The 19,187-nt window shown below is 38.9% G+C and overlaps 1 protein-coding gene across 3 annotated transcripts in view; it reads right to left on the minus strand.

Annotated features, from left to right (window-relative positions):
• Positions 1–7,199: 7,199 nt before the first annotated feature.
• Positions 7,200–19,187, minus strand: part of LOC116471979 (UDP-glucuronosyltransferase 2B15) — a 28,193-nt gene continuing 16,205 nt past the window's right edge. For 2 of the 3 annotated variants that reach the window (XM_032158958.2, XM_032158957.2), the window contains 3 exons: positions 15,667–15,754; positions 14,613–14,832; positions 7,704–7,983 (listed from right to left, as the gene is read on the minus strand). In XM_032158958.2, the coding sequence (XP_032014849.1) occupies positions 7,704–7,983; positions 14,613–14,832; positions 15,667–15,754 (588 nt within the window). Of the gene's footprint in view, positions 7,984–14,612; positions 14,833–15,666; positions 15,755–19,187 lie in introns of all 3 variants that reach the window. The other variant, XM_032158955.2, reaches the window with a different exon arrangement.

Raw genomic sequence — 19,187 nt, forward strand, 5'->3', positions numbered from 1 at the left:
GTAGTTCCTAACCCATACACTTTACTTTCCTCACTTCCCTCCAATACCACCCATTTTTCTGTTCTAAACCTAAAGGATGCGTTTTCACAATTCCTTTACACCCTGGTTCCCAAAACCTCTTTGCCTTTACGTGGGAAAACCCCGACACCCACTTTTCACGTTAGCTCACCTGGTGCGTACTACCTCAAGGTTTTAGAGACAGCCCCCACTTTTATGGACAGGGCTTTGCTACTGACTTCTGTACTTTATCCCTAAAATTGTCCTCTCTCCTTTAATATGTTAATAATCTGCTCCTGTGTAGCCCCTGTCAAAGAGACTGCAACACCCATACATACTATCTCTCTTTTAAACTTCTTGGCAGAATAGGGGTATCAGGTCTCCCCTAAGAAAGCACAAATATGCACCCCCTCAGTCACTATCTAGGCCTAGCTCTTTCCCCATGAGCCCAAGGGCTCACAACAGACCACATATTCCCTCCTCCAGTCCCTCCCGCCTCCACAATCTAAGCAAGAAATTCTCTATTTTCCAGGATTAGCGGCATATTTTAGGCTCTGGGTTTCCTCCTTTGCTCTACTTGCCAAACCGTTGTACCAAGCTGCTGAAGGCCCTCTCTATGAGCCTTTAAAACCAGCACAGCCTATTACCCAACCTTTCCATCTACTCCAAAAGGCTCTCATCTCAGCCCCCATGTTCACTGTCCCAGACTTCACCAAACCTTTCTCCCTCTATACCGATGAATGGCGTGAGATGCACTTGGTGTTCTAACCCAGTCTAAGGGACCCACCCGCCCAGGTTGCTGCCTACCTCCCTAAACAGCTTGAGGCCACAGTTCTCGGATGGTCTGCCTGCCTCTGAGCATTGGTGGCAGCTGCTCTCCTCACTCTTAAAAGCCTAATACTGTCTCTTCATGCCAACCTAACAGTTTATTCAACCCATAACATCAAAGACATGTTAGCTCACCGCAGTGTACTAAGTCTTTTCTCTGCCCCATGGCTCCTCCAGCTGTATGCTCTATTCATAGAAACTCCCCACATCACCATGCTAACCACCTCCCATCTAAACCCAGCCATGCTCTTACCTGAAGCTACAACTGCCCAAGACTCTACACTCTTCTGTGTAAATAATGCTCAAACCTTTCTTATGCCTTTTCCAAACCTAACAGAACAATCCCTTCCAGATGCTTCCTTTACTTGGTTTGTAGATGGTAGCTCCTTCCTACATCAAGGACACCGACGTGCTGGCTATGCTATAGTGTCACTCCCAACACTATTGAAGCCAATCCGCTCCTCCTAGGCACCACCTCCCAAAAGGCTGAACTCATTGCCGTCACTCGAGCTCTCACTCTCGCATCCGGAAAACAGATCAATATATTCAAATTCTCATTATGCGTTCCATGTAGTGTACTCACATTCATCCATCTGGAAAGAACAGGGTTTCCTAACTGCAAAGAATATTCCTGTCATAAGTGGCTCTCCCATCAGCAAGCTCTTCAAGCTGCCAGGCTCCCGTAGAAAGTTGTCATCATTCATTGCAGGGGCCACCAAACTCCAGACAATCCTAAATCATCTGGAAATGCGCTATCAGATCAGGTAGCCAAACAAGTAACCCTACTACCCTTGCAAGGCCAGTTGCTGTCCCTGTCCTTGTTCTCTCCTCTTTACTCCTCAGAAGAAAAAGAAGACTTCCGAGCCCCAAACCTTCAAAAGCAAGGACCATGTTATGTGAAGGAAGGGTGCTTAGTTCTTCCTCACTCTCAAAGCCTTCCTCACCTCCAAAGCCTCCACAACTCTTTCCATGTTGGTTACCAATCTCTCTTGCAACTTCTCTGCCCTATTCTCACTTGTCCTCGCCTTTCCAGAAATGTTCAAGAAATTATCCAGTCCTGCTCTATCTGCCACTCAGTGTAACCCCAGGACTCCCTCCAGCCGCCGCCTTTTTCTACCCACCAAGGCTGGGGCCAGGTACCTGGGGAAGTTTGGCAAGTAGACTTCATTCCTATGCTGCATGATAAATGGCTCCACTATCTTCTAGTCTTTGTCTGTACTTTCTCTGGGTAGGTAGAAGCATTCCCAACAACTTCAGAAGGTGCAACTGTCATCACACAAACTCATCATGCATACATGCAATTCCCCGTTTCGGACTCCCAACATCCATCCAGTCCTGCCTTCATCAGCCAAATTACCTAAGGCATTTCTACATCCTTAAGAATAAAGTAAGTTCTCCACACACCCTACAGGCCTCAATCTTCAGGCAAAGTTGAGAAAATTAACTCTGTCTTTAAAGCCCAACTCACCAAGCTGACTCTAGAAACCCACCAGTCATGGACAAAAAAAATCTCCCTTTCACCCTCATGAGACTTTGCACAACACCAAAAGCACGCTCTTTTTACAGTCCCTTTGAAATCATGTATGGCCAAATTTTGTCTTGGGGCCTCCACCCTTACCATACTCTGAGCCACTCAGGAATTACCTCCGCCCCTTAATCCAGACATGGTCTTTCATTTGTGAAGCAGCAAATGAGGTCATGCCTCTCCCTGTCGACACCTCCTGGCCCTTTCAACATAACTGTCTTGCAGTCACAGACATGTTTCCAGACAATACAGATGGTGCTCCTGCTACAACGACATGGTAGATACCAACCTGTCTCTCAAGAATAACCCAAAAGTGAAGTTTTTTTTTCCAAGGTGCCCACTTCAACCCCTGTGTAATGCTTGAAGTAGTTATTGAGAAAGTCACCCCTTTTCCCTTTATTCTATAACCAAATAAACAGGAAGATTCTCCCTGGGGCCTGAAAGCTTGAAGGGATGAGTAACTCCTCCTCTCAGGCCCAGTTCCAAGATGCAAGGCCACTTGCATCAACAGCGTGCATCAGAAAGATAGCAGAAGCAGGAGAGAGCCAACTGGAAGACACCTACCCTGACTGGAAGACACATATCCCTGAAGATCAAGAAAGAGGCCGTCTGGGTACTACATAGCCATCACATCAAACTGGGACACTTACTGTTTACAGAGGACTATAAAACCCTTGTCCCATCCTCACTTGGGGCTGACGCCCTTTTAAGCCTCAGCCCTCCCACACCCAGGTGCTCATTAAAACAGCATGTTGCTCCATACCGCCTCGTGGTTTCTGTTGGCACGCTCTCAGGGTTTGAACCGATACAAGAATATTACAGGGGTAAAACTCCACAGTGAGAGGGACTTCTCTAGCTGAACTTTGTAACAATTTGAACAGGCAAGAAGCCTCATGGCCAGAAATTGGGGGAGGGCACGAATCAAGCTTGCAGACTTCACAGGCAGGGGAAGAACTAAAGCCCTTTTCTTTGCAGCTGGGAGGTGGAAAATCTCAGACAAATATTCAAGTCCAACTCGCCCTCCTCCTGGAAAAAGACTTGGGACTGTTGCAGGGGCCACGGTGGAAGTGAGAGTGGCCCTTCAGTGTGCATGGGAGCTGGGTTAGACCTGAGACTGCTGGCTTTCCCCCACTTCCCTGACGACCTCATGACTCAGCAGAGGCAGCCAAAATCCACCTAGGTACACAACTCCAGTGACCTGAGAATCTCACCCCCATCCCCAGCAGCAACCAAAGCAAGGCCCGCTCAAGGAGGGTCTGAGCTCAAACATGCCTATACCTGCCCCCACCTGATGGTCCTTCCCTACCCCCCTGGTAGCAGAAGACAGAGGACCTACAATCTTGGGAGTTCTAGGGCCGTGCCCAACACCAGTCCCTCTCCACACTACTACAGCTGATGCTTTCTGGAAAGCACCACCTCCTGGCAGGAGGCCAACAAGCAGAAAATAGAGCATTAAGCCACCAAAGCTAAGGACCCCCACAGAGTCATTTGCACTCTCCACCTGAACAGGCACTGGTATTCACAGCTGAGAGATCCATAGATATTTCATATCACAGGACTCTGCAGACAACCCCCAGTACCAGCCTAGAGCTGGGTAGACTTGCTCGGTGGCTAGACCCCCAGGAGAGAAAACAATCACTGTAGTTTGGCTCACAGGAAGCCACATCCACAAAAAAAGGGAGAGTACCACAACAAGGGAACACCCCATGGGACAAAAAAAATCTGAACAACAGTCTTCAGCCCTAGACCTTCCCTCTGACAGAGCCTACACAAATGAGAAGGAACCAGAAAACCAACCCTGGGAATAGGACAAAACAAAGCTCATTAATACCGCGCCAAAAATCACACTAGTTCACCAGTAATGGATCTAAACCAAGAAGTTCCTGATTTACCTGAAAAAGAATCCAGGAGGTTAGTTATGAAGCTAATCAGGGAGGGAACAGAGAAAGGCAAAGCCCAATGCAAGGAAATCCAAAACATAATACAAGAAGTGAGGAGAGAAATATTCAATGAAATAGATAGCTGAAAGACAAAACAATAAAAAATTAAGGAAACTTTGGACACACTTTTAGAAATGCAAAATGCTCAGGAAAGTCTCAGCAATAGAATTGAACAGATAGAAGAAAGAAATTCAGAGCTCAAAGACAAGGTCTTCAAATTAACTTGGTCCAATAAAGAAAAAGAAAAAAGAAAAAGAAAATATGGACAAGGGCTCCAAGAAGTCTAGGATTATGTTAAATAACCAAATCTAAGAGTAATCGGTATTCCTGAGGAAGAAGACAGTTCAAAAAGTTTGGAAACATATTTGGGGGAACAATTGAGGAAAACTTCCCCAGTCTTGCTACAGACCTACACAAGAAGCACAAAGAACACCTGGAAATTCATTGCAAAAAGGTCTTCACCTAGGCACATTGTCATCGGGTTATTCAAAGTTAAGATGAAGGAAAGAAGCTGGGCATAATGGCTCATGCCTGTAATCCCAGACCTGATCAGGTGGTCAGAGGTGGGTGGACAACCTGAAGTCAGGAGTTTGAGACCAGCCTGATCAACATGGAGAAACCCTGTCTCTACTAAAAATACAAAACTTAGCTGGGTGTGGCAGCACATGTCTCTAATCCCAGCTACTCGGTAGGCTGAGGCAAGAGAATCACTTGAACCCAAGAGGTAGAGGTTATGGTGAGCTGAGATTGCACCATTGCACTCTAAGCTGGGCAACAAGAGTGAAATTCCATCTCAAAAAAAAAAAAAAGATGAAGGAAAGAATCTTAAGAGCTGTGAGAGAGAAGCACCAGGTAACCTATAAAGGACAACCTATTTGATTAACAGCAGATTTCTCAGCAGAAACCCTATAAGCTAGAAAGGATTAGGGCCCTATCTTCAGCCTCTTCAAACAAACAATTATCAGCCAAGAATTTTGTATCCAGTGAAACTAAGCATCATATATGAAGGGAAGATAGCCGTTTTCAGACAAACAAATGCTGAGAGAATTCGCCATTACCAAGCTACCACTACAAGAACTGTTAAAGGAACTCTAAATATTGAAACAAATTCTAGAAACACATCAAAACAGAATATCTTCAAAATATAAATCACACAGGACCGAAAAGATCATTCAAGGCTGCTACGAACATCTTTATGCACATAAACTAGAAACTTAGAAGAGATGGATAAATTTCTGCAAAAATACAAGCCTCCTAACTTGAATCAGGAAGAATTAAATACACAGAACATACTAATAAGAAGCAGCAAGGTTGAAATGGTAATTTAAAATTACTCAAAATTATTGAGTTCTCTCCCAGTCAAGAGGCATGGGGTTCAGGGACCCACTTGAGGAGTCAGTCTGTCTCTTAGCAGAGCTCGAGCACTCTGCTAGGAGAATCCTCCTTGTCAGGATCCACTGTTCTGTTCAAAGTTGGCAGGCAGGAAGGTTTAATATGCTGAAGCTTTGCCCACAGCTGCTCCTTCCCCCATGTGCTCTGTCCCAGGGAGATGGGACTTTTATCTATAAGTCCCTGACTGGTGCTGACTGGTGCTGCTCCCTTTCTTTCAGAGATGCCCTGCCCAGTGGGGAGTTATTTAGAGAGGTAGTCTGGCCACAGCCACTTTGCCGGGCTGTGGTGAATTCCATCCAGTATGAATTTCCTGGCCTCCTTAACACTGTCAGGGGAAAATCGCTTACTGAAGCCTCAGTAATGGCCCCTCCCCCCGCCAAGCTCCATTGTCCCAGGTTGACTTCAGATTGCTGTGCTGGCAGCGAGAATTTCAAACTAGTGGTTCCTAGCTTGCTGGGCTCCATGGGAGTGGGACTACTAAGCGAGACCACTTGGCTCCCTGGCTTCAGCCCTCTTTCCAGGGAAGTGTACGGTTCTGTCTCACTTGGGTTCCAGGCACCAGTGGGGTACAAAACAAACAAAACAACAACAACAACAACAAACTCCTGTAGCTAGCCCGGTGTCTGCCCAAACAGCTCCCCAGTTTTGTGCTTGCAACCCAGGGCTCTGGTGGTGTCGGCACAGAAGGTAGTACCCTGCTCTGTGGATTGCAAAAACCGGGGGGAAAGCATAATATCTGGGCTGGATAGCACAGTCCCTTATGGCTTCCCTTGGCTGTGGGAGGAAGATCCCTGGCAATGCAGAAACACCCTGTCTTCTGCATTGGTCTCACTGAGAGCTGCAGACAGGAGCTGCTCTTATTTAACCATTTTGCCAGATCTCCATCTTCTGAAAGTTTTACTGTTTCCAGTCTTATGTTGCTGTCTTTCATCCATTTTGAGTTGATTTTTGTATATGATAAAAAACAAGGGTTCAATTTTTTTCTTTTGCTTGTGGACATCCAGTTTTCTCAGCACCATTTTTTGAAGAAACTCATCTTTCTTCATTGAGTATATTTGTGACTCTTGTTGAAGATCAGTTAGCTGTATATATTCATGGACTTATTTCTAGGCTTTCTAGCTTGTTATGTAGATCTGTATCTGTTAATGTGGTATAACATACGTGTTAATTTTTGTATGTTAAACTATCTTTCATTCTAGAAATAAACTTGCCATGTCTTCTAGGAAAGAACTGATGCTAAGTCTGAATACACAGTAAAAGCCAAAGAACACTATCGGTCTTGCAATCTCAAAAGGAAGAGTGAGACTTTTTACCTAATTTAATTATTGAAGATTTCATTGGCAAAAGTAAAAACAAAAATTCTGCTCAAAATGAAGCCAAAATATTCTGAGTATTTGCAAAACAGTGTTGATACTATGAGTGGAGTTCTTAATGTTGTTGTGTTCAAATACAATGTGTGAAACATAAGGAAGTTCAGTAACTTTTGGATTAGAATAATAAATTTCAATATAAGCCCATAAGGTTTTATGTTATTGTTATTTTTCTTTTTTTTTATGACTTGGATGACACTTTATTTTCAAATCAAATAGTAAAAGTTGTTTCCGTGTTCACATTTTCCATCCAGGTTTAAAAAAAATGAGTTTTTTTTTTTTTTTTTTGCTTTTTTTTAATCATACTTTAAGTTTTAGCGTACATGTGCACAATGTGCAGGTTAGTTACATATGTATACATGTTCCATGTTGGTGTGTTGCACCCAGTAACTCATCATTTAACATTAGGTATATCTCTAAATGCTATCCCTCCCCCCATTGTTATTTTTCATAGCTTAAAAATCATTGACATAGAATAATTCCAACTAAAGTACATATTAAATCCCTGGAAAATAAATTTTGACTTAACAGGGTAAGTTGTGAAAAGATGTTTTGTCACAGGAAAAAGGAAATACTCCATTTAAACCGTCCATGCTGGAACAAAGGAGGAGTCCCATCTTTCGGTCATTCCACTTCAGGCTTTTGATATAACTAATCCCTTTTCTTCTTCTTTCCTGTTTTGGCAAGCTTTCGGAAACAAAACAGGCAACATTTTGTGATGATAAATATCACAGTTGCCACGCAGGTCAGCAGGAATGCTATGACATCCAAAGAGTGGTACTGGATCCAGGTGAGGTTGTAAGCTGCGACCCGAAGGTGCTTGGCTCCTTTGTGGCGCATGACAAACTCAATCCAGAAGACTGCTCGATCCAGGGGCTTCATTGGTTGATCATGATGAATTCTTGACAATTTCATAGCATTCTCTTTGTAGCTGAAGGATAAATATAAAGATATCAACATTAAAAGTAAGTTTATTGCTTAAGTATATCAAGTCTATGCATGGTCTTTGAAAAGTGTCACACAAATGATTCAAAGTAAGTGTCACTGGATTGACATAAAATTTCAAAGTTTTAATGTATGTCATTACAGAAAGTTTGGTTTTTAAATTGGAGTTTTATAATTGACAAATACCTTTAAAAATGAAAACTGGAATTTTAGTTGGGAAAGTTAATGTTTTTCTAGAGCAGAAAATATTGTGAGCCATTCTAAGTGCTATAAGTAAGATAGTGGAAATAGAATCTGGGAATGATCATTTTGATATTTTTAATTTTTTTTTATTTTTTGAGACAGGCTTTTGCTCCATTACACAGGCTGAGGGCAGTCAAATGATCATGGCTCAGTGTAGCCTTTCCCTTTCAGTCTCAAGTAATCCTCCACCTCAGCCTCATGAGAAACTGGGATTACAGCTGTGCACCACCATGCCTGGCTATTTTTTTTTTATTTTTTACTTTTTTAGATATGAGGTCTTGCTGTAGTGCCCATACTGGTCTGGAACTCCTGTGGTCTAGTCATTCTCCTACCTCTGCCTCCCGAAGCGTTGACCCTACAGACATGAACCACTGTGCCCAGCCCATTTTGACATATTTGAAGAAAAATTGTGTCACAACTGGTGAAATGCCTCCTAACTAGTTTCTCAGCTTCTACTCTAATCTTCTGTCTTCTACCGTATTTTCCTTCTAGTAGCCAGAATATTTTCTAAATCAATATCAAATTATGGCACTTGCCTGTTAAGATTTCCATCTGGTTTCTTGTTACATTAAGAATAAAATCCAAATCTGTCTTTGGTCTAGAGAACTCTACACAGGCACCTACTTGTCCTAACCCTTTCCCCCTGTACACTCTCTTCTAGAGACAATGGCCTTCTGTTGTTCTTTAAACCCCTGAAGGTGTTCTCACCTTAGCCCCTTTACACCTTTTGTCCCCTGTGTCTCTCTCATTGAGCATTCTTTCTTGCAATTACTTGAGGTTTCCTTCTATTTCTTTTTGAGGCTTCCCCTTAAGTAATACCCCTTAGGGAGTCTTTTCCTGGCCACACTATAGGCACCCATCGGATTTCTCCACTGCTTTGTGCTTACTTTGCTATTTGATTTCTGGAACTTTAAAGCATGTTATATATCTTCTACAATAAAACTTAAAGTATGAAATACAAAGGATAAATATATATACACTGTGTGAGTATCTCAAAATTTTAAGATTATCTAAAACATCATCCCAAAGTGAAGACACCAATTTATCACAAACTGCCTAGAAAGAACTCTCTTCTCCTGGGCCATTTTAGTCACTACTTTTATCCTCAAAGTAAGTATTAACCTGATTTCTAATATCATAGATTAATATTGTTTATGTAATTGAATAATACATATTCATTTCTCTCTGTTTTTGTTTAGCAGTTGTTTAATTGCACTGGTGTAGAGTATTCAGTTGATTGACAAAGACCACAGATGATCTCTTCATTTTATGATTAATGGATATTTGTGTTGTTAACATTTTTTGACCTTACTAATAATTATGGTATTAAGATATTTGTATGTTTTATTAGGTTTACATATTTATTCATTTTTGTTAGATGTGTACTTGGAAGAATAGTTGATGAGAGAAAGGCATATTTATAATTAGAATTTTTTGTTGGCTGAATTTTTTAAAAAATATTTTTTATTTTAAAGAATCAGAGATTGTTTTAGTTATCATTTTTGGATGATTTATAATTTATTTCTAGTATGACTAGAACATATAATTTTTATGAATTTGAATCTTATACAATTTACTTAGTGTTTATTTATGGCCCAGCATATAGTAAATTCAGGTAACTGTTTCATATAATCTTTTTTTTTTTTTTTTGAGACAGAGTCTCTCTCTGTCACCCAGGCTTGAGTGCAATGGAGTGATCTTGGCTGACTGCAATTTGCGTCTCCTGGGTTCAAGTGAGTCTCATGCCTCAATCTCCCAAGTATCTTGGACTACAGGTGCTCATCCTCTACATCTGGCTAAGTTTTGTATTATTAGTGGACACAGGATTTCACCATATTGGCCAGGCTGGTCTCTTAACTCCTGACCTCATGTGATCCTCCCAACTTGGCCTCCCAGAGTGTTGGGATTACAGGCATGAGCCACCTCACCCGGTCTCCATAAACTCTTTTAAAAATGTTTATTTTCTGTCTACACACACACAACCAGAGATATATGTATGGATACATATATACAGATATATGTGCTATATATATATATATATACACACACACACACACACACTTATATAACACATAGGTTACATTTAATTGTGTACTTCAAATGTTTTATCTCCTTAAATAAAAGACTTCAAAGATCATTATTTTTTCTTTTCTTTTTGGTCTATTTGAATTTAATGTGAGTACTGGTAGGTTCACTTTTTTTTTGTTTTTGTTTTTGTTTTTGTTTTTGAGATGGAGTCTCGCTCTGTCACCAGGCTGGAGCGCAGTGGCACTATCTCAGCTCACTGCAACCTCCATCTCCTGGGTTCAAGTGATTCTCCTCCCTCAGCCACCCAAGTAGCTGGGACTACAGGTGCACACCACCATGCCCAGATAATTTTTGTATTTTTAGTAGAGACAGGGTTTCACTATGTTGGCCAGGAGTATGGTCTCGATCTCTTGACCTCGTGATCGGCCCTCCTCGGCCTCCCAAAGTGCTGGGATTACAGGCATGAGCCACCACAACTGGTCAGTTCACATTTTTTTTAAAAACAGTTTTATTTTTACTTTAAGTTCCAGGATACATGCAGAGAATGTGTGGGTTTGTTACATAGGTATATGCGTGCCATGGTGGTTTGCAGCACCTATCAACCTGTCATCTAGATTTTAAGCCCCTCATGTATTAGCTATTTGTCCTGATACTCTCACTCCCCTTCCATGCCCCAAATGGCCATGGTGTGTGTTGTTCCCCTCCCTGAGTCCATGTATTCCCATTGTTCAGCTCCCTCTTATGAGTGACAACATGTGGTGTTTGGTTTTCTGTTCCTGTGTTAGTTTGCTGAGGATAATGGCTTTGCATTTCATCCATGTCCCTGCAACAGACATGATCTCATTCCTTTTTATGGTGTATAGTATTGCATAGTGTACATGTATATTTTCTTTATCCAGCCTATCACTGATGAGCATTTGCATTGGTTCCATATCTTTGGTATTGTAGATAGTGCTGCAGTAGACATACATGTGCATGTGTTTTTATAGTAGAATGATTTATATTCCTTTGGGTATGTACCAAGTAATGATATTGCTAGGTCAAATGGTGTTTCTGGTTCTAGATCTTTGAGGAATCACCACACTGTTTTCCACGATGGTTGAACTAACTTACATTCCCACCAAAAATGTAAAAGCTTTCCTATTTCTCCCCAGCTTCACCAGCATCTCTTGTTTTTTGACTTTTTAATCATCGCCATTCTGACTAGCATGAGATTGTATCTCATTGTTGTTTTGATTTGCATTTCTCTAATGATCAGTGATATTGAGCTTTTTTCATAAGTGTGTTGGCTGCATAAATGTCTTTTTTTGAGAAGTATCTGTTTATATCCTTTGCCCACTTTTTGATAGTGTTGTTTGTTTTTTTCTTGTAAATTTGTTTAAGTGTCTTGTAGATTCTGGATATTAGACCTTTGTCAGAGGGATAGATTGCAAAAATCTTCCCTCATTCTGTAGGTTGCCTGTTCCCTCTGATGATAGTTTATTTTGCTGTGCAGAAGCTCTTTAGTTTAATTTGATCCCATTTGTCAATTTTGGCTTTTTTTGCCGTTGCTTTTGGTGTTTGTGTTATGAAATTTTTGCCCATGCCTATGTCCTGAATGATATTGCCTCGGTTTTCTCCTAGGGTTTTTATGGTTTTAGGTTTTACATTTAAGTCTTTAATCCATCTTGAGTTAATTTTTGTATAAGGTGTAAGGCAGGGGACTAGTTTCCATTTTTTGCATATGGCTAGCTTGTTTCTCCAGCATCATTTATTTCATAGGGAATCCTTTCCCCATTGCTTCTTTTTGTGAGGTTTGTCAAAGATCAGAAGGTTGTAGATGTGTGGTGTTAATTCTGAGGCCTCTGTTCTGGTCCATTGGTCTATATGTCTGTCTTTGTTCCAGTGCTATGCTGGTTTGGTTACTGTAAGGTGTAAGGAAGGGATCCAGTTGCAGTTTTCTCCATATGGCTAGCCAGCTTTCCCAACACCATTTATTAAATAGGGAATCCTTTCCCTAGTTGCTTGTTTTTGTCAGGTTTGTTAATGATCAGATGGTTGTAGATGTGTAGTGTTATTTCCGAGGCCTATGTTCTATTCCATTGGTCTATATATCTGTTTGGTACCAGTAATATTCTATTTTGGTTATGTAGCCTCATAGTATAGTTTGAAGTCAGGTAGCATGATGCCTCCAGCTTTGTTCTTTTTGCTTAGGATTGTCTTGGCTATATGGGCTCTTTTTTGGTTCCATATGAAATTTAAAGTAGTTTTTTTTCTAATTCTGTGAGGAATGTCAATTGTAGTTGGATGGGAATACCTTTGAATATATAAATTACTTTGGGCAGCATGGCCGTTTTTACAATACTGATTCTTTTTATCCATGAGGATGGAATGTTTTTCCATTTGTTTGTGTCCTGTCTTAATTCCTTCAGCAGTGGTTTCTAGTTCTCCTTGAAGAGGTCCTTCACGTCCCTTGTTAGCCATATTCCTAGGTATTTTATTCTCTTTGTTGCAATTGTGAATGGGAATTTATTCATGATTTGGCTCTCTGCTTGTGTATTGTCAGTGTATAGGAATACTTGTGATTTTTGCATATGGATTTTTGTGTCCTGAGGCTTTGCTGAAGTTGCTTATCAGCTTAAGGAATTTTGGAGCTGTGACAAAGGGGTTTTCTAACTATAGAATTATGTCATCTGCAAACAGAGACAATTTAACTTCTTCTCTTCCTATTCGAATACCCTTTATTTCTTTCTCTAGTTCACATTTAAATCCACCATCTTATTCTCTATATATATTTTTTATTTTCTAACCTGTTTTATGTTTCTTTGCTTTCTTACTTTTCTTGAAGTATCTTAAATCATTTCTTGTCTTACTAATTTTTTGGTAAAGTGTTTTTAATGTATTCCCTTAGCTGGTACCACCTTACATCATAATAATATTGGTAGGATTAATAGACTCTGAATTGATGGTAGCTGGTCTAGGCACAGCATTTTCCATAATATTTCCTTTGGATTATGGAAAAGTTAAGTATTACATATTTATTTTATCAATATTAAAACCTTTGTATTTCAAAAAGCATCTTCCAAAAAGTAAAAAAAAAATCTATTCTGTCCATAGGGGAAGAAAATATTTGAAAATCATATATTTGATAAGGGATTGTATCTATAATATATAAATAATTCTTATGAATCCATAATAAGATAAATAGAAAAAGACAAAATATTCACAAGATTAAAATAGAAATTTATCTAAGGAAGATGTGTGAATGACCAGTAAGCACATGAAAAGAGAGATCACTTTACATACACTAGAATGGCTGTAATAGAAAGACAAGTGATAACAAGTGTTGGGAAGAGTGTGAAGAAATTAGAGCCCTCCTATCCAGCTGGTGGTAATGAAAAATGATGCAAATACTTTGAAAAACAGTTCAGCAGTTCTTCATAAACAACAATTTCCCATATGCCTCAGCGATTCCACTAATATCCCCTCAAAAGAAATAAAAACATATTTTTACACAGAAAATATGTATAACAATGTTCATAAGTGCCAAAATTGGGAAGACCTAAAATGTCCGTGACCAGATAAATGGGTAATTTTGGTATAAACATATCAAATAATATGATATAGAAATAAAAATGAATGAGTTCTGATACATCCTACAACATAAATAAAACTAAAAATAATTATGCTAAGTGAAAGAAGTCATTTACAAAACACCATAAATTGTATGATTTCATTTATATGAAATATGTGAAGAGAATAATCTATTGGGAAACAAAGTAAGTTGGTATTTTTCTAGGACTAGAGGTTTATTGGGAGTGACTTCATACATTACAAGTTTAATTTGAATTCATTAAAATGTTCTTTAGGGTTGTGGCTTTATAACTATGTAAACATACTAAATATATTTAGATTTTAAGTTTTAGTGAATGTTATGCTATGCAAATTATAATTCATTATCACATTTCTTAAAATAATGATAATAAAAATAAATTTTTGAGAAAGAATAGATTCATACTTTCAGAAATTTTAGGTATTGAATTGAAATATTTTATCATATTTCTCTAGTTGTGTTATTTCTTTTCATTGTGTATTCTATCATTAAAAATATTTAAAATAATTATCTACATATCTTTAATTTTTTTGATTTTATAATTCATTGTAGTCATTGGTAACCCATTAAATCTGTGGGGTTGAAATGTAACTTTGAAATAACTGTCTGGTGGAAAGTAAGAACAGATTTTACATTGGTTAAATCACTTCAATCCCTTCAAAATTAGTCACTTAAAAATGGGTTAAAATTCATATTCACTGTTGACAAAATAATTTATAAATACCACCTGGTCACAAAATTGCAATACTCACAAAGGGTCATTAATGACTGACTTCAACGCATTGAGCAAATCTCTACTTGACATGGTCCTGATGTCCACACTGAGGGCTGCTCCCTTGGCTTTCATGTGAACAATGTTATCATGTTGATCTGCAAACAAAGGAATGCCCACCATAGGGATCCCATGGTAGATCGCCTCATAGATGCCATTGGTTCCACCATGAGTTATAAAAGCTTTGGTTTTGGGATGACCTAAAAGTGGATGAATTTTAACAAAATTATTAATTATAAGGTACTGGAATTGAATAAGAAATGCACAATATAAGAACTTAAAGCAAAACTGTTCCCTAGGTAACATTATACCCACAAAAGTGCATTGAAATTGTTTTCAAATTTCAGAGGAATTGCCAGGTGAACAAAATGAAAAAGCATATTCTTAATTAAAAAATTAAAATGTGCAAAAAAAAATAAGATTGGATATACAAGAACATGGTCTCTTAAGTATTATAAATAATGAAGTCACATTTACATATGTAAAAAATATTTAAATACTTAAAATATTTAAAATATTTAATTTTTTTTAAAGGCAGCAGGGAGTAGGGTGGAGGTGGGGCTGAGGAAGGACTGGTTACACATCATCATGAAGTGTGTTATCATTTTATCATGATAAAGATTGGTGATTTATTCCCATAGAAAGTAGAGTTACTGGTAATAGAAGAGTGTCTGCTATTTTTCAGTGCCTGTTGAAATAACCCTGCAATAGGGGAAAGAACAGAGGTAAAGTTGTAGAAATAGGAGACAGACAGAAAATCCAGGAAGTTATTTAAAACCTGTGTGAGGAAATTACACCTGAACAAAGAGATTTTTATTCTGACCATAAAGAATGTGACTATATGTAATAAAATGCCAACTACTATAGTGTATTCTTTTTATACTGACAGGAAAATAAATATAAAGTAGTTAAATTTGATTTGTTTTTTTAGCTTCCCAATAATAAATGCTAAATATGTTTGTTTTATGTTGAACTATTATCACTTCTAATTGGCTGTTACTAATATATTCAGTATTTGTTCTCCAGAGTCTTACCAAGAAGGTCATTCTGGGGTAACCACTTGTACAGTCGAGTATTGGAACCTAAAGTATTTGGCTTCTTGCCATCAAATCTCCATAGAACCTGTTATGGCAAGGAAAATATCTTGTTCAATGAATAGAACTCTAAAAACATAGCATGTTAGAATTCTGAAGAGATTAATAATCAGTTAATCCATATAAAAGATGAAGAAATAAGAAGAAGTGATGTCAAGTAATGAGAACTACTAAAAATCTGAGGTAAGTTGAATACCCACATTTAATGTCTTTACTCTTATAATCAATTTGGTATATAAAGAAATAATGACATTTCTAACAATAGCTAGACACATGAGATTGTGAAAGGAAAATAAATCTTGGCAACCCAAACTTTATGCTAAAGGAAAAAGTTAAGCTGCTCAGGGCAAATCTACCTCCCATTCTATTCAAAGTAAGCCCTTGGCACACTGAGATAAATGCATATCTAATTGCCTCATTTGGAGAGGCTAATCAGAAACTCAAAGGAATTCAGCCATTTGTCTCTTATCTACCTATGACCTGGAAGCCCGTTCCATGCTTCAAGTTGCTCTGCCTTTGTTTCTACTTGTCCCCCATTTCTGGATGGAACAAATGTTCATCTTATATATGTTGATTGATGTCTCATGTATCCCTAAAATGTATAAAACCAAACTGCCCCCCCCACCACCTTGGACACATGTCATCAGGACCTCCTGAGGCTGTGTCATGGGTGCACATTTTCAACCTTGGCAAAATAAACTTTCTAAATTTACTGAGAACTGTCTCAGATATTCAGGGTTCATATTTTGGTAACCATCAAGAGATTCTGAGTGGAGGTTCCCTGACTTTTGATAAAAGTCCTATCAGTGCTTGGTACCAGCATGAGCTAACTTTAGGGCTCAAAAAAATAAGACAATTGCTAATCAGCTTAAGGAGATTTTGGGCTGAGACAATGGGATTTTCTAGATATACAATCATGTCATCTGCAAACAGGGACAGTTTGACTTCCTCTTTTCCTAATTGAATACCCTTTATTTCCTTCTCCTGCCTGATTGCTCTGGCCAGAACTTCCAGCACTATGTTGAATAGGAGCGGTGAGAGAGGGCATCCCTGTCTTGTGCCAGTTTTCAGAGGGAATGCTTCCAGTTTTTGCCCATTCAGTATGATATTGGCTGTGGGTTTGTCATAGATAGCTCTTATTATTTTGAGATACGTCCCATCAATACCTAATTTATTGAGAGTTTTTAGCATGAAGGGTTGTTGAATTTTGTCAAAAGCCTTTTCTGCATCTATTGAGATAATCATGTGGTTTTTGTCTTTGGTTCTGTTTATATGCTGGATTACATTTATTGATTTGCGTATGTTGAACCAGCCTTGCATCCCAGGGATGAAGCCCACTTGATCATGGTGTATAAGCTTTTTGATGTGCTGCTGGATTCGGTTTGCCAGTATTTTATTGAGGATTTTTGCATCAATGTTCATCAAGGATATTGGTCTAAAATTCTCTTTTTTGGTTGTGTCTCTGTCTGGCTTTGGTATCAGGATGATGCTGGCTTCATAAAATGTGTTAGGGAGGATTCCCTCTTTTTCTATCGATTGGAATAGTTTCAGAAGGAATGGTACCAGTTCCTCCTTGTACCTCTGGTAGAATTCAGCTGTGAATCCATCAGGTCCTGGACTCTTTTTGGTTGGTAAGCTATTGATTATTGCCACAATTTCAGAACCTGTTATTGGTCTATTCAGAGATTCAACTTCTTCCTGGTTTAGTCTTGGGAGGGTGTATTTGTCGAGGAATTTATCCATTTCTTCTAGATTTTCTAGTTTATTTGCATAGAGGTGTTTGTAGTATTCTCTGATGGTAGATTGTATTTCTGTGGGATCGGTGGTGATATCCCCTTTTTCATTTTTTATTGCATCTATTTGATTCTTCTCTCTTTTCTTCTTTATTAGTCTTGCTAGCGGTCTATCAATTTTGTTGATCTTCTCAAAAAACCAGCTCCTGGATTCATTAATTTTTTGAAGGGTTTTTTGTGTCTCTATTTCCTTCAGTTCTGCTCTGATTTTAGTTATTTCTAGCCTTCTGCTAGCTTTTGAATGTGTTTGCTCTTGCTTTTCTAGTTCTTTTAATTGTGATGTTAGGGTGTCAATTTTGGATCTTTCCTGTTTTCTCTTGTGGGCATTTAGTGCTATAAATTTCCCTCTACACACTGCTTTGAATGTGTCCCAGAGATTCTGGTAGGTTGTGTCTTTGTTCTCGTTGGTTTCAAAGAACATCTTTATTTCTGCCTTCATTTCATTATGTACCCAATAGTCATTCAGGAGCAGGTTGTTCAGTTTCCATGTAGTTGAGCAGTTTTGAGTGAGTTTCTTAATCCTGAGTTCTAGTTTGATTGCACTGTGGTCTGAGAGACAGTTTGTTATAATTTCTGTTCTTTTACATTTGCTGAGGAGAGCTTTACTTCCGACTATGTGGTCAATTTTGGAATAGGTGTGTTGTGGTGCTGAAAAGAATGTATATTCTGTTGATTTGGGGTGGAGAGTTCTGTAGATGTCTATTAGGTCCACTTTGTTTAGAGCTGAGTTCAATTCCTGGATATCCTTGTTAACTTTCTGTCTAGATGATCTGTCTAATGTTGACAGTGGGGTGTTAAAATCTCCCATTATTATTGTGTGGGAGTTTAAGTCCCTTTGTAGGTCACTCAGGACTTGCTTTATGAATCTGGGTGCTCCTGTGTTGGGTGCATATATATTTAGGATAGTTAGCTCTTCTTGTTGAATTGATCCCTTAGCAACTTCAGCAAAGTCTCAGGATACAAAATCAATGTACAAAAATCACAAGCATTCTTGTACACCAATCACAGACAAACAGAGAGCCAAATCATGAGTGAACTCCCATTCACAATTGCTTCAAAGAGAATAAAATACCTAGGAATCCAACTTACAAGGGATGTGAAGGACCTCTTCAAGGAGAACTACAAACCACTGCTCAATGAAATCAAAGAGGATACAAACAAATGGAAGAACATTCCATGCTCATGGGTTGGAAGAATCAATATCGTGAAAATGGCCATACTGCCCAAAGTAATTTATAGATTCAATGCCATCCCCATCAAGCTACCAATGACTTTCTTCACAGAATTGGAAAAAACTACTTTAAAGTTCATATGGAACCAAAAAAGAGCCCGCATTACCACGACAATCCTAAGCCAAAAGAACAAAGCTGGAGGCATCACGCTACCTGACTTCAAACTATACTACAAGGCTACAGTAACCAAAACAGCATGGTACTGGTACCACAACAGAGATATAGATCAATGGAACAGAACAGAGCCCTCAGAAATGATGCCGCATATCTACAACTATTTGATCTTTGACAAACCTGACAAAAACAAGAAATGGGGAAAGGATTCCCTATTTAATAAATGATGCTGGGAAAACTGGCTAGCCATATGTAGAAAGCTGAAACTGGATCCCTTCCTTACACCTTATACAAAAATTAATTCAAGATGGATTAAAGACTT

The sequence above is a fragment of the Hylobates moloch genome, unplaced genomic scaffold, assembly GCF_009828535.3.
Source record: "Hylobates moloch isolate HMO894 unplaced genomic scaffold, HMol_V3 SCAFFOLD_6, whole genome shotgun sequence".
NCBI classification, from domain to species: Eukaryota; Metazoa; Chordata; class Mammalia; order Primates; family Hylobatidae; genus Hylobates; species Hylobates moloch.